Below are 19566 nucleotides of genomic sequence, written 5' to 3'. Positions count from 1 at the left end.
GACTCAAAACGACACCCCACACACTCCCACCCGAAATCACACACATTCCGCCACCCCCAAGTCCCAGCTGAAGCTCACACAGTGGCTCACCACCCCACACAGCCCACACTCTGGCATGTGATCACACACACACACAGTCCCTCACACGCACACACTCTGGCTGTGCTTTTGTGTTTTGTCAGAATTAATGAGAAAAGTTCCCGTGCCCTGCGGGTAATTAGTGTCCTTGGAGTTAAATAAGCTAATGGCGGGCACCTCTGGCCCAAGCAATTATGTTTGTGTATTGAATAATTGATTCAAAGGGGGGAAGGGCCGCTAATCAGATCTGAGCATAATGAATTGATTTAATTAACAGGGAAATCTGAGGGGCCCTGGGAAACGCAGGCTTCACTCGGCTGCGCGAGCGCTGCCAGCGCGCAGAGAAGGGCGCGCGGCGGCGGCGGCCCGGCTCGGGCAGCGGCTGCCGGATCGGCTCTGCGATCCCGGCCCGGCGGACGCGCCCCAGCCCCGCCCCGCCCCGCCCCGCCCCCGGGTTGCGCCCGCCCGCGCGAGCTCCCTCTCCGCTGGGCTCAGCTCCCGGCGCCCGTCCGTCCGCCCCCGTCCGTCCGCGGCAGCGCTAGCCGGGCGCGGAGCCCGCGCGGGGCCGACGGGAGCAGCGCAGGCGGGCGGCGGCGGAGTCCGAGCCGCCCGCCGCTCCGCGTCCTCGGCCCGGGGGGGGAACCATGGTGTTGGACCAGGAGGACGGTAGGTGCCCGGGGGCCCGCGGGCCGCAGGGTGGGGGCGGCGGCGCGGGCCCGGCCGAGGCCACCCCGCGCGGCGGCAGCGCCCCCGGCTCCCGGCTGCCTCGGGCCGCTAGGCTGCTTCCCGGAAGCCGGGCGGTGGAGGTGCGCGCGGGTGTGTGTCGGGGTGCCGGGCTCAGCCCCCGAGGCTTCTCAGCGGGATTAGGAAGTCACACGGGCCACCCCGAGCCCGCCAGCCCCGCACGCTCGGGCCGGGAACTTTCTCACTGACTCTCGTCGCCTCGCAGACACGGGAGCGCCTCTCCGATCCGCGCCGCGGGCTTCCTCGCAGTGCCCGCTGGCCCCAGTCTCCCCGCCTCCCACTTGGGTATCTGCACGCCCTACCCCTTCTGCACCGACTGCGGAACGACTCCCCCAGGGGGATGCCCGGAGAACCCGGCACTGCCCTGGGGTCCCTCAGGTCTGGAACTTCATAGCTGCGGGATGGGTGACATTGCTTCACCCCTGGCAGGGCTGGGGAGGACGCTCGCCATCAGCTCCCCCAGTCCAGCGTGCTGGGAGGTGCTCCGCTGGCTAGGGCCCGTGGATGGGCCGTATATCCAAGATAACAGGGCCGGATTCACCTTGAAGCTAATGAATTTTAAGCTTCAGAGTCCTTCTGTTGTAATTTGTATTAGTGATCTACTGTTCCTTTTCTTAAAACCCCCCCGCCCCAGTTGCATAAGGAAGCTTGGCTCTCCCAAAATCTGGACCACCCCTGGATCCAACTCACACCCTTCCCATTCTAACTACCAGTCTCTCAGGAGAACTCACAGCGCTGCTGGCCCAAGGATCATTGCCAGTTGCTAGGGCAGTTCTTTGGTGCCCAGGAGATGGAGCCCTGAGGCAGGAGGCTGGGAAATTTGGGGTTGGGAGGCAGCTGCTGGTCTGCAGGGAAGGGTCTGGCTGCCTGGCCTTTCTCTCCGGCCCCACTAGTCCCTTGTCCCACCCTACCACATCCCACTACGGTGATTAACTGTCCTGGTTTGCCCAGGACCGTCCCTGTTTTATCACTGACAGTCCTGGATCCTGGAAACCCCTCAGTCCCAGGGCAAACTAGGACATTTGGTCGACAGCCTATATCGACAACCTTCTCTGGGCTGTTGTGCAGGGGTGGATTGGACTTCATCAAGTGAGTGGGGAGACTTGTTTTCTGGAGTGCAGATTCTGCCTAGGCACCCACAAAGCCTAATAAGTTATAACTGCAGCTTCCTAGAAGGCCTGTCCAGGGCTTCCAGAAACCAAAAGAGGAAAAGTTTGCCAACCGTGTACTTCTCCACTCTAGCTGGTTGCAAATCTCTGTGCATGGGCTGCTTTTGTGTGAGTAGGGGGCAGGGCAGGGCAGGGCATCTGAACTTGGCCAGCAGGCATCCTGATTGTTCTGCAAAGTCTGTAGATTCACCCTGTCCTGTCAACTGTGGCGGCCACAGGGAAATGGCCTTTGTCATTCCAAATACCCCTTTGAGTGTCACCTGTGAGGCCAGCTTGTAACCCCATCTTGGAGACAGCTGCACTGTGTTGGGAGCAGGGCCCTCAGGCTGAGGCACATCTGACAGGCTCTACTGAAGAGTTCTGGAATATCTGGTCTGCCTGGGCCCTCGGGCACCAAGTCTCCAACCTCCCCCCCAACCCCCAACCCCGATGCAGGAATCCTTCCTCAGGACTTTACTGCCAGGTACAACGACAAAAACTTTGTAAAGCAGCCAGGAGCACCCCCTCTTCCCTCACCGTAACCTAGGGGACTGATCAACTGGCCTCCCTCTGCTGTCCCCAGAGGCATTTCAAGGGCATTTTGGAGCACTCTTGGCAGTATGGAAGTGAGAGTATATGTTCATCACCTGTGGAATGTGTCAGGTGCAGACAACCTCCCCCAGCCCCGGGGGATCCGAGGACTGCACCCTGGTGTTGTGGGCGTGCCCCTGGACCTGGAGGCGTAGGAGTGAGCGTGGGCGCAGGAGTTACCTGCCTGCACAGCAATTACCCACAAGCTGAGAGGGAGGCCGCTGGATGAGCCAGGCTCGTGTCTGGGTTTGTAAACCCAGCAGGCCTCTTCCTGGCTGGGAGCTCAAGTCACCCGAACTGTCCAAGGCTTGCTGGGTAGCTCTGTGAAGCAGAAGGCCTCTGCAGAGGCACTTCTCCAGGTGAGTGTGGGAACTCAGTGCTCACCACTGGGGCTGCAGAGAGAGCTGCCTGTGGGCACAAGCAGCCAGCCCTTCACACACAGCACCGATCACCTGCTCAGTACCCCAAGGCTGCACCAGTCCCTGGGGTGGGGTGCAAGGCCCCTGAGTCCCTAGAGGGATGCTGGCTGTGTGGCTGCTAATTGGGCACCCTGGGGGCTGGGAAGAGCTGGTGTTGGGACGGAGTCCCGAGCACAACACATGGATGAAAGAGTGAGCAAGTGGCCCCAGCTAATGGAGTCCAGGTTTGTGGGTCAGGGCCAGACCCTGAAAGTCAGGAGAAGCAACCCTGGAGGTCAGGAGTAGGGCTGCAGCCCTTGTGGAGTGAATACCTCCAGGTAGCACAGAGGTGTCTACAGCAAGAAGCTACCCCTTGCCAGCCTGTCAGACCCTGTGCTTGCTACACTGTGTGGGCCCCTCACTCAGGCTGGGGTGAGGGGCTGGCACTAAATGTGCCAGCGGCAGCAGTGCCAAAGCCTCCCTCAGACCCTCAGGGTACAGTTCAGCTGCAGTGGCAGGGGAGAGATCAAGCTTGCAGTCCTGAGGGATGGTGAGTCTGAGCAAAATGATATATTTAACATCAAATATACTCAAGGACTATTAGGATTAAGTATTCAAGATGAAGGGGAAAGCGAAGCTCTCTGAGCTGCGGATGAAGCAGCTCATTAGAAGCAGCCTCTCTTCTGTTTTCTCAAAGCTTGACTTTCCTGCCTAAGATAGAGGACCATAGGCTGCGGCACCACTCCCCCATCCCCCTCCCCAGTCAAGCACCCTGCACTGGGGCCTCCCAGGGCTTAAGGGGTATGACCTGGCCTCCAAGTCTCCTTTGTACCCACTACGTACCCTTCCATTGTCTGGGGTGCCACAGTTCACAAAGCACATTCACATGCATTATCTCCTCTGGTCCCCACAGCAACCTTGGAGATAGCAGAGCAGGTCTCCCACTTCACAAACAGGGAAACTGAGGCCTGGGGAGAGAAAATGACTTGCTAAGGTCCACTGTTGGTAATAGGCAGAGATGGGATGAAGTCTCAATTGGTGGCCCTTTGCCCCTCCAGGGACTCCAACTTCCTTCTCCTTGCCTGGGTCTAGTCCTCAGAAGTGACTGCAGGGATGAGCCTCTGACACATCTGTCTGGAGAAAAGCCATTAAGATTTTCATGCCATCCTGGAACTCTGTACTGTCAAGAAAATAATGCTCTTGATATGGAAGAGTGGCCTTCCTGGAGCAGGCAGCCTGGGCACCAGACCCAGGGCTCTGGGAGAGAAGCAGGGGTCAGAGGGAGAGGAGATGAACACTGTCTCCCTTCCTGCCTCCTGAGTTACAGAGCAAGAATTGTCAACTCTGCAATAGCAGGAATCTTTGTTTTCACTGCTATATCCCCAGGGCCTTAGAATAGTGCTTGGTGCATAGTATATGCTCAATAAATAGTTGTGGAATGATAAAAACCTTTAAGGCCATGCTGTGCTTGCTCAGAGAGAAGTTGAGACAGGATCCCATTCTCTATGGAGTCAGGATGCTCTTGGGAGGGGCTTCTGGGGTAAAGGTGGTGCTGTAAGACAGACAGTGGGAAAATTTGTGCCCTGCAGAGGGTTAATTTTGCCAAACAATCCAGGAAGCAACCAGAAACCTCGGGCAGAGGAAGTAGGAAGGGAGGGCACGAGGTCAGAGAAAGATTGCCCCGTGGGAGGGGGGCAAAATCAAGGCTGAGGGGCTGGGAGTGACAGACAGGTGTGGTCCACCAGGCAGTTAATGGGGATGAGGACCCTGGGTCCTGAGCAGAGCCACACGCCGAGTTGGGGCCGACAGGCCTCCAGGCGGCGCTGCGGAGCCGGGCAGACGCGCGTCTCCACTCCCCGTTAACCTGGGAGGGAGGGGGGCCTCGGGAAATGTGTGCATTTATTCAGTAGCAGGAGTGCAAACCTCATACATTGAGGGAGAAAGGCAGCGGGAGACGGCCGCCGAGATTCCCCCATCTCTTTGAATATAATTTTAGATTGAGATTCAGATTAAATCCGAGGGGAAAACACTTTATGAGGCTGAAAGCTGTGTCGTTGCCAGAGCCAGGGTTATGAGCTATCAAATGCAATTACATTAAGACAGATTATACTGGGCAAATTGAGCCATTTAGAAGGTGAGAATCAAAGAAACGGCTCTGATCCTCTCTTCCCCCTTCTCTCTCCCTCTCCCTCTCTCTCTCTCTAAATTGCAGTTCATAGTTCCTTGCAATTCTGAGGCACAAAAGTAGGTGAGACTGCTTTTGTATCTGCGAAGTGCTTCACTCCTGAATGTAATTCTAGCTGAGTGCAATCTAGGTTAAGAGCAGGGCAAGCGGGTAATTAGAGCCCGCTAGCTGCCCGAGGACCGGCCGCCCCGCCGAAGCGCGCCCGGAGCCGGCGCCCTTCTCCCGGCCGAGCCGAGCTGCGGCTGGACACGGAGCGCCCGAGATGATGGTGCTGGACAAGGAGGACGGTAGGTGGCGGGCGGGGGTCCCGACTCCCCGCACCCCCGCGCCCCCCGCCACGGCGCGCGGGAACACACACGCCAGGACACCGGCGCGCACACGCCGGGCTGTGCCGGGCTTGCCGGGCGGGCGGTCCGCCGAGGGCTGGGGCTGGAGCCGGGGGCGGGGGGAGGACCGAGTGGGACTGGCGTGGGGAGATGAGGGAGCCCCGGGCTGCGCGGCCCCGGGGCCGGGACAGGCCGGACCGAACCGCGGGAGGGCGAGCTGTGCGCCGGCCGTGTGATGCTCTGCGGGGCCGCGTGGAGGCTCCGGCTGCCCTCCGATCTCGGCGCAGCGGTGGTTCACGTAGAGCGTTTTCGTCTTTGCGGCTGCTCCTCTCACCGCAGCCATCAGCCTCGCGCCGCCCGCGTAACCCGAGAGGCGCTGAGCGCCGAGCAAATCAGTGGCTTCGGGAAATCGGACTCCAGAGCTTGCGGAGAGCGGGCGCGCGGGGAAAGACGGTGGCCGCCGGGTGCCCGGCAGGCGAGGGGAAAGGCCGGCCGGACCCTCGGGGAGACAGCTGCCCAAAAGCTCGGTGAGAAAAAGGGTTGCCTCCTGTGATTCCCACTGTCTCCCTGTCTCTTGAAATCGGAGGCAGGAGTTTGGCCCAGAGGAAGAAAGTGTCCTGCTCCCGGCCAGTAGCACGAGTGCAGGAGCGGCATGGACTTGCCCTGGTCAAGAGCCTCACTGCGCCCGGGAGGTCAGAACAGAGGGACCCATGGTGGTCCCACACACCCCAAAGCCTTCCTGACTGGGAGTGCCCTGCAGTAATTGTCCTGGTATGTGCAGGAGAGGTTGGAGAACCCAGTCCCCTTGAGGGTAAAACCAGGGGTGCCCTGTGACCCAAGGGCAGCCCTCAGGGTCAAGAGGGGCCATTCCCTGGCTGTTCCAGGCCCTCCTGCCCTGTAGGTGAAGGTTACCTGGCTTGTTAAGTTTGTTAGTGTTGTCGGGAGGGAGATGTGATTTTAATTGTTAGCACCCACGCCATCACCTGGGTTCTACTGGTAAGGAACTGAGAAGGTGGGTTTTCTGTGAGTCAGCGGGAATCCTCTTAGAGTGACATCTTCTGACCTCTACTAGTGAGTAGTAGAGGTCTGTGCCCTCTTGCCCTCCAGGTCAGTGGTGCTACTGACATGGTCACTTGGTGAAAATCTGAAGTTAAGTGACTTAAGGTCACACAGGATGTTGACTTTGCTGCCACCATGTGCTGATGCCCCTAGCCTCCCCTCCCACCTTCTGAGACCTCCAGCAGGGAGGGACATTTTAAATATCTGGCCTGGGGGTGGCATGTGCGGGAGCCCTGTGGCCCGCAAGGCCATTTCGCAGCGTGAGTGTGGAAAGAGAGGGAGGGGGAACTAAATGCTCTGGCCAAAAGAATCCATTGTCCAGGGTCTGGCTGGGGTGTGACATCCATCTCCTGTATGCTTTTCTCTCTTCATGGACCCCTCCCCTGGAGCCCCATGTGGGCCATCAGAGGGCTGGGCTGGTGCAGTTGTGTACAGATTGAAAAAGAGAAGAAGGGGTCTGGGGTCAGGCCAGATAAGGAGGGAAGAGACCTTGATTTAGCTCCTTTCTCCACTAACTCCATGTGTAATCTCGGACCAGTCATGCCCATCTCTTCACTTTCCCTCTTGGTAAAATGAGGAGCCAGGGCAGAGGGTCCTTCCTTGGTGGTTGGAGGTACTCCCACCATGGGGAGCATGTGGAAATCAGGGTATGTCTTTAGCCGAGATTGTCTGGCATGCTTGGCTCCCCAGGCCCAAGCCAGAAATCCAGAAGACCCAGGCCCTATACGTGGGCAGCCTCAGGCAGGGAGACTGGTCTCCCGCCAATAAGACGACGCCACCACCACCACCACCTCGGGTCTTGCACTCTGTGCAGGCACCCAGAGTGCCCCGGGCTTTGTGATACTAAAGGTTTCCAGATGAGCCCTGAATGGGAATGGCTCTCTGGAGGTCATTTTAGCCCGTCTCCTGCCTACACCCTGGGCATATGTATTTTCCCTAGTCTTCGCCAGACCTGTGGAGGAGAGCTCACACTGCCCCACAAGCCCCCCACCCTGTCCAGGCTAAACCGTATGGTGCTCTGTACTGTTGATGTCACTGAGCTCTGGGACACATCACAGCACAAGGAAGAAGGCTGGCTTAGGTCCTGAGGAGCCATTTGATTCTTGTCCTGCTCAGCCTAGAGCTGTCTTCCAAAAGCAACCTTTCTGCTCATAAAATCCACCCTCCACTCCCCATTGGAGTCTAGCATCTCCTGGTTCCAGGAAACCTTGAAGGTGGTACCTTCAGTTGGGGGAGGGAGAAAGGCTCTGGATATACTCACCCTCCCCCCACACCTGCTGCCTAAATCCTTCCTTGCACTTATGCCCTCCCAGCAGGTGGCCGTCTGGGCTGGGAGTCAGCATTGGTCCCCAGGGCCCCCAAGGGGTGTGTTCCTCAGGGCTGCGGACTGCACCCTTTGTCTGGCTGCAGCGGGAACTCAGGCTCCTATTAACCACCCCCAATGCCTTTTCTCCACCTGACAGCATCTTGTCGGAAGAGGCCGGGGCTCCTCTGGTTGAAGTCAGGTCCGCCAGCTGCTGAGGACCAAAGCTCTTGCTCTGCTGGGCTGCAGGGCTTTCATGTTGCACTTCTGAAAGATAATAAAATATCAATCGCTTTGCCGTAGCAACGGGTTTAAGAGACTTTCTGAAGTATTGAATCGTCAGAAAATAATTTTTTTTTTTTGCTTTTAAGCACAGTGCATTATTAATAAAGTAATCCATTAGGTCGAGCAGTGAAGGGCCACCACAGAGAGGAGAGATCTGTTTTACAAACGGTTAAACTTCAGGTTTTAAGATTAATTGCTTTCATTTGGATGCTTGCTCTTGGCCTAGGCAGCTCCACTTTACTGGAACTCAGGGTCCTGCCTTTCTACATGCCGTCGGGCCTGCCTGTCAGCAACGGAAGCCCAGCTCCAACTTTCCTGGAGAAACAGCCCTTCTTCCCCTGGCACCTGCTCTTGGGCTGGCACCAGGCTGTGGGCTTTCCAGGGAGGTTTGCAGCCCCAGGGGAGCAAGGGGAGTTACAGCCCTGAGTCCTGAGAGGCAAATTAGCCCTCACGCTGTGGGAGAAAAGGCCCTTGAGCAGGGGCAGGCAGCAGAGGGTCTGAGCAGCCCCAAGAACTGTGAGAGCCTTGGGTTGTGAGGGACTGGGCAGGGGAGGATGCCAAGGGCACCCCCAAGGGGTGTCCCCAGGTGCATGCTGCAGAAGGACAGGTCCGGGTGTAAGCTGCCTCTGCAGAGGCCCAGCAGGAGGGCTGGGGTGACCACAGGAAGCAGCAGGCAGGCTGTGGAACTAAACATCAGACATAATTCCTAGGGCATTTTTAAAAAGTCAAAAACACCTAAAGAGGTTGGAGCTGGGCTAAGGAGGACCAGACGGTGCACCTTCAGTTGTCAACGACTACTGAGTGCAGCGTCCACAGCTGACTCGGTTGATCCACGAGGGCAGGCTCTCAGCTGTGCTTGGGTACTGACCAGCAGGACCTCCTAGAATATCCCGTCATGCTGTGGACCACAGAGGGTACTGGCGGCCTCTCCTGTGGCCAGGACCTCCACAGCCCTGGGGGGAAGGCAGGGAGTGGGCCCTGATGCTGTTCCACACCACAGATCCCAGCCCATCAGCAGGACGGCAGAGCCCAGTGGACACTGCTGCCTGCTGAGGGCTGGTAAAGGCTTTGTGGGGCTGGCAGGGTAGGGACCAGGCCTGGCACCCACTGTATGCCTGGAAGAGGAAGGTCTCCATCTGCACCTACCAGGCCAGCCCGGGCTGCAGCCACCTCCTCACTACAGGGAAACAAGGCATCACGGAACCTGAGCAGCACGTACAGCCGTGTCCCCTTCCTGCCTGAACTCAGCCAGGCAAGGAGCCTGTAAAGATGGGTCTCCCCCACCCGCTCCCAGAGCCTGGGGTAAAAAAGCAGGTGCTTCTGTCTGTTCCCTGCTCTTCCATTCATCTGCCCACGCGGAGCACTAAGCGGGGGGTGGGGGGACAGGGAAACAACATAAATTGGTCTGTCGTCCAGAATCCGTGTCTTGCTAATGTACCCAGATTAACTCAACTGTAAATTGTCTCCTCGGATGGCAGTGTCTTGCTAAAAGTTTCCCATATGATTCATGATTTGGATTGCTTTTAACGGCTATTGGCTAAGCAAGCCAGTGACTGTACAAGGTGATGCAATTGGCATTAGCAAGGGGAGGCACGGGAGCGTGTAATGCAGTCAATACTGCATTAACTACTGATGCCCAATTACAGGGAGTGGGAGAGAGCCTTTTGGGAGCATTAGGACTGGGGGAAGCTGAGATCACTGGCCGCTGCTCGCCTAAAAGCTTCACCCTTTGCATGCCGGGGCTCAGTGCTGGCCTGGCCACTCACTTGGCCTCTGTGGCCATAGGAACTGCCTCTCTCTCTCTCTCCCTCGTCCCACAGTGATGCTTTTAGCACATGGAAATGTGCATTTTCCTAGAGCCGGGGCCTGCCTCTCATCCCTCCTGAGAATTGATTTCCTACCCCACTCCGGGTCCCAGAGTCAGATGGGGTGGCTGTCCCACCCACTTCCATTTAAGGAGCCACTCAGCAGCCCTATCTGAGAGTAGGACCAAGGGGAGGTCTATTTTGGTCTCTCCCCCTTGGAACAGATGGATGATTGCCAGCAAGCATTGGCGGCCGACCTTCTGTGGCCGAAGGAGACACGAGGTTTAGCCTCAGTGCAGCTGTGCTGCTGGGGCAAGCAAGGCTGCTGGACCTGGGAAGTAGTCCTGGCTGGGCCTTCTGAGCAGAAGACAGAGATGGAGAGGCTGATGGGGGAGTGACCCAAGCCAGGCTGGGGTCCTCAGCAGATGCAGGCCCCCTCCAGAGCTGCATCGACACAGGGCAGAGCTGCCCACATGTAGCCAGGAGGCCAAAGCTGTAGTTGGGGTCCATCTCCAGGGGCCAGAGGGCCTCCCAGGAACCCCGATCAGACACATTAGGAAGTTTGGAAGGAGTTAGGGAAGAAGGTAGATAAAAGGACCTGGGTACCCCAGTGTGTCAAGTACCACGGGATTGGGACTGGTTTAGCTGCTATAGTGCTAAACTGTGCAGGTCCAGTACATCCACTGTAGTTCTGTGTCCTGTGCCCACCCAATGCTGAGATTGCTTTGCCTCTATACCTTCTCATCTCTGCAGTGAGAACAACCACATCTAACCGGCGTGATTGTTATCAGGATTAAATGAGATAATGTCCATGTACACCCTTGATAAACCAGGAAGCCTCATGCGTGTGTGAAGAGACAGTGCTCTCTACACAGCCACAATATGATCTGAAATAGTCCTGTGCCCAGTTCAGTGCCTTGCTCACTGCCAGGCACTGGGTCCTAACCCTCCCTCTTCTAGTTTATCCATAATGGCCATCAGTCACCACTGTCCAGGAAGCAGTGTAGACTCACTACTCACCCCTGTCCAGATTTCCAAGGCAGGTAGCACCATGGGAAGAAGGCTCCAAGATCACTGTTTGCAAGCCCTTCCATTTATACGGGCATGGTTGAGGCTCAGAGTGGGCAAGAGAGTTGCCCAGGGTTATGTAGGGAGTTAGAGCCCAGAGCTTCTGCATCTTTCAGTGTTCCATGCCCGGCTTCCATGCCCTCTGCCTGTACCCAAAACATGATAAGGCTGAATGGTAGAAATCTCCGATGAGGAGAAATGTCAGCTGGACGAAGGCCATGTGTCTGGGCATCCCACTCACGGCCCTACTGACAGCCCAGGGCGCATGGTTCTGTCCTCAGATGTAGGTCCTCCTGGTAGGTGTTGATGGTTGCTAACGTGGCCTGAGACTTCACGGACTGGAGAAGCCCCAGAGGTGCATGTGGCCTGTAGCCCTTGCAGCCTTCCTGCCCTACCTGGAGTTGAAAGACATTGAGGCACACAGGGCATCCTTCCCCCCTCAGGCTGAGCTTTTCGTGGTGCTGCTAGAGTGAGTTTTTCTGGTAGGTCTGTACTCAAGATAAGACTCCACCAGGGGAGTCAACTTGCACTGGCTTGCAAGAGCTGATTTTGCACATCTCTTCCCAGCTCTGAGTTCAGTGATATCACATGGGTAGCTTGACATCAGCCATAGTGGAAGTATGAACACCACGGAAATTGGCAAACACTACAAATCAAGGGTTTTTTCCCCAGAGAATCGGTTGTGAGATATCTGTCAGCATACCACTGGATTGCATTCATCTGGGACTCTGGACCCAGCTCTTTCTGTTCTGCCACCACCCTTCTCCCATCCCATCTACCTCCTTTCAGAGGACCCAGCCTCTGCTACCCTGACATTCTGCCTGAGACCTGCTGCCACACTAAGCTGGGCAGGTCTAATATGTCCACTCTGGTTTTGTGTCCCATGCAGACCTGGCATTTGCCTCTATACCCTTGCTCATGTTGTCCCCTTGCCGCATCCTCTCCCCTTTGGTTGGCCTCGTAGGAGCCTACAGGCGGTCAAGGCCTCTTACAGACCATTCCAGGTCCTGCTCAGAGTCACATCCACCCAACCTAGCAGCAAGCTCATCTCTCATTGGTTGGAGTATGTGTATTTTGTGTTCTGGCTAAGGCAGGAGCCTACAGTGGCTGACATAACTGGGGGCAAATTAAAAGCAGATGGTAGAGAAGAGTAAGCAGGCTGGTCCAGGTAGCCGAGGCAGATGCCCCAGAGTGCAGGCCTAGCGGGTCAGATTGGGTCCCTAGCTCTACCTCCTGCCCCTTCCTAAGTGGGCTTTCTTGAATGGCCTACTGTCTTCAGGTGTAGCCTGCTAGCATGAGTCAGGAGACCTGGCTTCTAGTCCCAGCTGACTGCTGTGTGACTTCAGACAACTTCCTGAGCCTCAGTTTTCACATCTCTACAATGGGAGCAACACCTAACTGACACCTAATGTCCATGTACACACTTGATAGGCCTGGAAGCCTCATGCCTATGTGAAGTGACAGTGCTCTCTACACAGCTACAGGATGATCTTTTTGGCTTCAGCCTCTCAGTCTTTACACAACAGTTCTTGTTTCAGTGAACCCTTAGTTAAAAGTGAGCATTGTACTGTGCATGTGTATCAGTTAGTTATTGCTACTTAACCAACCACCCAAAAACTCAGAGGCTCAAAACAACAAACATCTATTTAGCTTTCGAACCTGTGGGTCAGTGATGGAGGCTGGGCTTGGCTAAGCAGTTTTTCGGGTCTCGGCTAGACTCACTCATACCTGAGAGATGGCTGATCAAACTGGATGCTGGGGATAACAAGACTGTGTCCCTCATCATCCATCAGGCTCTTCCAGATTGTTCTCAGGCTGGAGGCAGGTCCAGGAGAGAGAATGGACGCAAATCTTCTTGAGACCTAGGCTTGGCTCTGGGATGTTGTCACTTTACATTCTGTTGGCCAAAATAAATCACAAGCCCAGCCCAAGTTCAAGGGATGGGGAAACAGATTCTATCCTTGAAGGGAGGAGGTGGAAAGTCACATTGCAAAGGGAGTGGATAGGGGAAGGGGTAGAGATGTGGTGCCGTGTGCAGGTCTCACAACTCGCAAGCCCAGGGCTGGGCTGGGAACCCAGGCCATCTGCTCTCCTCTGTGCTCTGCCGGCTCCCAGCTCCCCCGTTGTGGCTGGCAGTCTTGGATGGGGAGAAGGACACTCAGGGTAGGGGGAGCTCATGGGAGAGGGGTGGAGCCAGCAAGAGGATGACTTGGGGTGGGGGTGAGGGAGGCTTGCAGGTGGGGCACTTGTTGGGGGCTGACATCAGAGCCCTGGCCCATTCCTCCATGGGCGAGCCTGGAGGGGGACCACAGTGAGGTCAGTCCCTGCTGCCTTCTCTGGCTTTTCCTCTGTCCTGCAAAGCCACCGATTGGTTAGAAGGGGCGTGAAGCTCCGTGGTTCCCAGAGCTGATTGAAACCTGGACATACATGCAGATGCAGCCAGGCGAGAATCAATTCATTGGTTAGCCCCTTGCCTCAAAGCAGGGCAGTAGGTGGGCTGGTGAGAGGCCCGTGTACATTCATAAACCAGCTGATTGAAAAGCAATATTTCAGATAAATACAAGCCAGCGATCTATCAGTGGTTGTAATAAAACCCAGGCTTCAGGCTGTGATTTTATTTTGAAATAATAAGAATTGCTTGATTCTTTTTACTTGAGTTACCATGGTAATTCCAGCGTGGAGCAGTGTTATATTGATTTAGAAAGTGGACAGTAATATTTCTTTTGTGTTATTCTGTTTCTAGGCCTTGATTTCTAATTTCCACTTGGAGATTACTTTTATAAATTTCTGAAGTCCTTCCACTTTTTTTCCTCTCTCAGTATAATTTTCCTCTCATACGCCGCTATGTGCTGAGCTTATTGGTTTGCTCTTATTTTAAATTAAACTTGCTGGTTTCAGATATTGAAATGACATCTTTGTCTGTGTCTGTACTTTGGTTTAGCAAAATATTACAGTCTGACGCTTTCTGCTTAATAATTTAAGGGAGGCATTCTGTCGGCCCTCACTGGGTGCTGATAACTTGTGACTCAACCAACGCAAGCCTTAAACTCCTGACGTTTTAATATTGTGTGGTAGGAGCGGCCACCCCTCTGCTCTGAGTCTCAGTGGAGAAAAATCCATGTGGTACCCCAGAAGGGAGTTTTAATAATTCAACTTTGCTGGTTGGCACAATGACTTGATAGAGAAGGGGAGGGAGGCCAGTTTTTCTCGGGTAAGTGGGAGCAGCTCTGGTCTGGGCTCCGATGGCTCCCACGAGCACCTGTCTTTCCTCTCCCCTGAATCTTTAAAAACTCCAAATCCTGATCCCTTGGTGACAGATTGTCCAGGAAGGATTTGGGGCGGGGAGGGCTGCCTGTGGGTGCCATCATGAATTCTTAAACTCTCTGTTTCTCAGTTTTCCCATTTGTAAAACAAGTGGAACTGGCTCGGGCTTTGAGTCAGACAGCATGGGTTCAAATCCCGCCTCGGCCACTGAATAATTCTAGATAGTAAACTGAATAGTAATTCTTACTGGTAAAATGGGTATGATCATGAACACCTTTTAGGTCTGTTGAGCCTTCACCCAGCACATCTCTTGTTGGTCTTAGAGATGGTTGGTGCGGTCTCCCTACCCTTCCTAGGGTTTTAGGAGGAGCAAGGGAGAAAGCAGATGTGGGTGGGCTTTGGAACGTTTACTCTGCTCCAGACATGCCTGGGGTTCAGAACTCTGGCAGGACTGTTCTCTGGAGAGGACCCAGGGTGATGGCTCCATGAGGAAGTGGGTCAGCTCCACCCACTTTCCTGGTCTGCCCAGTGGAGAGCAGGGAGCCTGCTGTCCTCTCTCCTCTCCTTACAACACTACACAGCAAGGATGGGGCTCCAGAAGGAAGCTCACAGCAGCAGGGGTTGTGGGGCAGAGATCTGTCCACAGGCTCTGTCTCTCTGGCCTGAAGAAAGGTCCCTACTGTCCTGTGTGTGTATGCTAGTGTGGTGGTGTATTAGTTATCTCTTGCTGCATAACAAATGATTTCACAATTTAGCAGCTTAAAGCAACACCCATTTTTTAATCTCACAGCATCTGTGGGTCAGGAGTCCAGGTAAGTTTAGCTGGGTCCTCTGCTCAGGGTCTCTCACAGACGATGATCAACGCGTTGGCCGGGGCTGTGGTCTCGTCTGAAGGTTCATCTGGGGGAGTGAGCTTTCAAGCTCACTCATGTGGTTGTTGGTGAGATTCCGTTCCTCATGGGCTGCTGGACTGAGGGCCTCCATTCCTCACTGACGGCTGATCAGAGGCTGCCCTCAGTTCCATGCCTCGTGGGCTTCCCCGTTAGGGCAGCTTGCTTCCTAAAACCATCGAGAGAGTGTCTGCTAGCAAGCAGGAAGTCACAGTCTTTTATAAGATGTGACACATGTAATCACAGATGTGACATTCCATCAGTTTTGCTGTATTTTCTTCCTTGGGAGCAAGTCTGTAGGTTAAGCTCATACTCAAGGAAGTGGAGGGGGTGGGGTTACACAGGGTGTGAAGACCCTGTGTAACAGAGGATCATTAGGACCATTTTAGGAACTGACCTACTGTGAGAGGTCAGCCTCTGGAACAGCATCTTAGGCCCCAAGGTGTCCAAGGTATTGGGAGGCCTGGTACCTCTGTTTTCTGCATCACCTCACCCCAGGGAAGGCCACAGATGTCTCAAAGCCTTTCATTTCATCTTCACAGCACCTTTGGGAGGCTGGAGATCAAACACTAGCCCCATTTTGCAGAGGAGTAGGTTATGCCCAGAGAGGGCAAGCTTGCAGAGCAGCCATCCATTACTCCAGGGCCTCTCTTCTGACTCAGAGGAGTTGAGGGTGGTTCCTTCCTGAGCCAGCCTCCCCACAGCTGTTGGACTGAGAGCCTCAACCCCTCTCTGGCTGTTGCCGGGCCAGGTGGAGACGGTGTCTTTGAGGTGGCCTGGGCAGAGGCCACTTCAGCAGTTCCTCACGTGGGAACAGGGCTGAAGGAGGCTCTCCTTTGGGCTGGGACCAGAACTCATGCATCCTCAGCCTGGCTCTGCCACCAACTCACGTTCCTTGGGAACTTCCCAGTACGTCCCTGGGCAGGCCTCTTTTCCTCTCTGGGTTTACGTTTTCCCACTGATGTTTCAAGGGTCGCTGGCTGCTTGATGCCTAGTGGTACTGTGCATGGAGACGTGACCACTGGTGGGGAATGGGTGGGGTGAGGCCAAGGCCAGGAGAAAGAAACCACCCTGTTGACATTTCTGTGTCTTTCTTTGGTCTCCTGGGGTCAGGAGAAGTAGAGATCCCAGGTGAGAGCATTTGTGGCCTCCGGCCCTCCATACTTGGTCTTGCCATATTTGAATCCAGGTGGACGGTCCCATCCCTGGCTGTTCCCAGGCAGAGCCTCAACTAGGAGGCAGAGGGGACCCTTGGAGTAGGCCCAAAGCCTGGAAGCCAGTGAGCAAGTCACAGCCTCAGACCTGAGAGGACCCTGGTCAATTATCTCCTTTTATCAATGGTTGCGGGGTGGGGGGACTGAGGCACCAAGAAGCATCTATTTCCTCTCTCAGCTGACGTTGAGATACTCAGCTGAAATCTCAGCTGAGATACTTTCTGAGTAGAAAAGTCTGGGGCCCAGCAGAGGCTGCATCCAACCTGGGATGGGACATCAGGGCTGAACCCCATCTCTTTGCCTGTCAATCAGAGGCTGTCTCTTGTAGGTGGCTGCTCTCACCCCAGCCAGAAGCTGTTTCCCAACTGCCAGGCATCTTGGCAGGGGCTAGGGCTCCAGAGGAGCAGAGAGCAGTGGGCAGGGCTACCTCGGGCACCAGGTCCTGACCTGGTACTCAGCCCAAGTGCAGAGTGTGATGTTTTGACCTGCCTTTTTGCCCCGAGGATGTGTTCACGCTACTCTTTGATCCTCAGAATGCTTTATCAGAGCGGTGCTAAAATATGCCTTATATAACGAGAATAACATCTCATTAGTATTACTGAAAATGTAAAGGAACAAAATGATCCAGGAAAAAACTTAAATTGGTTGAAATAATTAACACAAAGCAAAACTGGCAACAGCTAAGACTGCACCTGGCAAAATATGTTATTGACTAAAAATTGACAGAGGAATCAAATCTTCCTGATAAAATTTATCTGCCGAAGTTGGCTCAGGAAATATTTTCTGGTAGAAATAATTACTACAAAAGAAGTCTCAGCAGCAAATGGAAGTTCTAATTTGTAAGATTTGATTTGAACCCAAAGCTGATCATTAACCAAATAGTCACTTAAAAATTTAAAAATAATTTATCCCAATGAAAATAATTTCAATAAAATGAAAATGGAGAAAGAGGAAGAAATGGTTTAACTCTAGTGAATAGAAAATTGATCAAGGCATTGAACTGACTTAATGAAGCTCCCTAAGAACTACTTTCTTGATGAAAAATCATCAACGTTGATATAATTCTTATTAACATATAGGTGTTAGGGGCTAGCCCCTAGTAGGTGTTCAGTAAATATTTGTTGAGTGACCTGTGAGTGAATGAGTTAACAGGTGAAGGAGGGCGGGAGGAGAGCAGAGAGGATCATAAGAGTTCCTTTATCCCAGAGAGAGGGCACATTTCCATTTTATTAAGATCATTTGGGCTACTCTGGAATGTTTTTCGACACCACCAAGCTATTCTCCAATTCTCAATGGTCACCTACTGTGTGTCCTACAAATTTAACTCAATTCTGACACTATCTACCTAGAGATGACAGGTTAAGGGCTCAGTCCCACCAGACTGCTTCCACTTCAGAGGCCAATCGCAAGTCCAGGTTGTCACCTGTACTTCTGACCAACACACTGTAAATCGGGGTTCACCCCCTCCTCAGGTGAGATAGTTTCCTAGAATGGCTCACAAAGCTCAGGGAAACATTGACTTACTTTTACCAGTTTACTCTAAGGAAATGATAAAGGATACAGATGAACAGGTAGATGAAGAGGTACATAGGGTGAGGTCTGGAAGGGTCCCGAGCACAGCAGCAGCGTCTGTCCCTGTGGAGTTGGGGTACGGGTGGACATGTTCACCAACCCAGACCTTATCAAATCCTGTTCAAGACTTTGTATAGAACATCATCACTGGCCACTCCCCAGCCTTTCCTGGAAGTGAGTGGGTGAGGCAGAAAGTTCTAACCCTCTAATCATTTGGTCTTTCTGGTGACCAGCCCCATCCTGAGGCTACCTAGGGCCCTCACCCTAAGTCACCTCATTAGCGTAAACTCAGAGGTGCTCAAAAGGGACTCCTTATGAATAACAAAAGATACTCCTATCACTCAGGAAATTCCGAGGTTTTTAGGAGCTCTGTGCCAGGAACCTGGAACAAAGACCAAATATATTATTATACTACATCTACTCTGTGGAGAATAATTGGAGGGCATAAAACTAGGGGCAGAAAATAAAAATAAAAAACAGCCATGATGTAGGAGGGAAGCGTTCTTCCTTTGGAGCTTTATAGTGTGACCACTGTAGTGTGACCTCCAGCCTCAGACTGCCCCCTGCTCCTTCCTGCAGTTTCCTTCCTTCCAAGCTTGCAGTCTGGGCCTGGGGCAGTGGCGGGGGGATGCAGATGGGGGTCCAGATGGTCAGAGAGGAGGCAGTTGAAGTCCAGGAAAGAAATGGTGGAGGGCATGACTAGAGCTGTGGCCTTGGGAATGTGGGGGGCTCCTCTGAAGTCTCCTGGTGGTCAAGATCTTGGCTAGAGCGTCTCAGCTACCAGCAGCAGGGCCCGAGTTTCTGGAGTTGAGCCCCAGGGAAGGCAGACTCTGACTGCAAGCCTGTCCATACCCACTCTTGTCCCGGAGGCCCCTGCTGGCCCTGCCCAGCTTTGGCCTGAGGCTTCCGCAGCCCCTACACGTCCTCTTCTGTGGCTGCCCTGTGACTGGACCAAGATCCTGGCTTTCCAGACTCCAAAGGAGTGAGCCAAAGCCTGTAGGCCTGAGGCAGGCGGGAGCACACCAGGGCAGGGAAACAGCAAGTCCAGACCTGCCCAGCTACCCACTTCCGAACTCCTGTGATCTCATGTGATCTGTCTGTAAAATGTTTCGTGGCCTTCCCAGCTCTGGGCCGGTTTTCTTTCTCAGACTGGCTTCCACGAAAGCTCCTGATTCTGGGAAAGAGCTAAGTCTCCCTACCCTTATCTGTGTCTAATACAGTCCGCCCCCTGATTATATATGTGAGTAGGACTGGCCCGAGAAGAGCAGAACTTGTGTCTAAGCGCACTTCCGTGGGGAGCTGAGTCTAAGGCCCTGCCTCTGCAGTGAACTGTCCCTCGGCATCTGTGTACAGCACCGCTCCTGCCTGGCTGCCCAGGGCCTAGAGAGCCACCCAGCCCATTCCACACTGGCCACACTCTTCTCCCCATGGCCCACATTCCCAGGTGCTCTGCCTTCCCTTCCAGGGTGAAGGCTTTGGATTCTTTCCCTCAAGAGGAGAGAAACCCCAATAGCGTCCATCCAGACCCCAGATTCAGGGGCAGCTGGGTGCACCCTGCCACAGCGCAGGCCTGACTCCCTCTGCCGGCCACATGCTTCATCTCGAGTCACCCTCTCAGATTAGCCACAAAGGGTGC

General features: G+C 54.4%; 1 protein-coding gene across 1 annotated transcript in view; it reads left to right on the top strand.

The window, feature by feature from the left end:
• The first annotated feature begins 5390 nt into the window (after positions 1–5390).
• The window catches only part of LMO1 (LIM domain only 1), a 35733-nt gene continuing 21557 nt past the window's right edge, over positions 5391–19566 (top strand). The window contains exon 1 of the mRNA XM_068555434.1: positions 5391–5431. Coding sequence (XP_068411535.1) covers positions 5407–5431 — 25 coding nt within the window. The 5' untranslated portion in view covers positions 5391–5406. The remainder of the gene's footprint in view (positions 5432–19566) is intronic.

This window comes from Eschrichtius robustus, chromosome 11 (genome assembly GCF_028021215.1).
Source record: "Eschrichtius robustus isolate mEscRob2 chromosome 11, mEscRob2.pri, whole genome shotgun sequence".
Classification (NCBI taxonomy): domain Eukaryota; kingdom Metazoa; phylum Chordata; class Mammalia; order Artiodactyla; family Eschrichtiidae; genus Eschrichtius; species Eschrichtius robustus.
The sequence above is the reverse complement of the archived record's forward strand: the minus strand, read 5'-3'. Positions and strand labels throughout refer to the sequence as shown.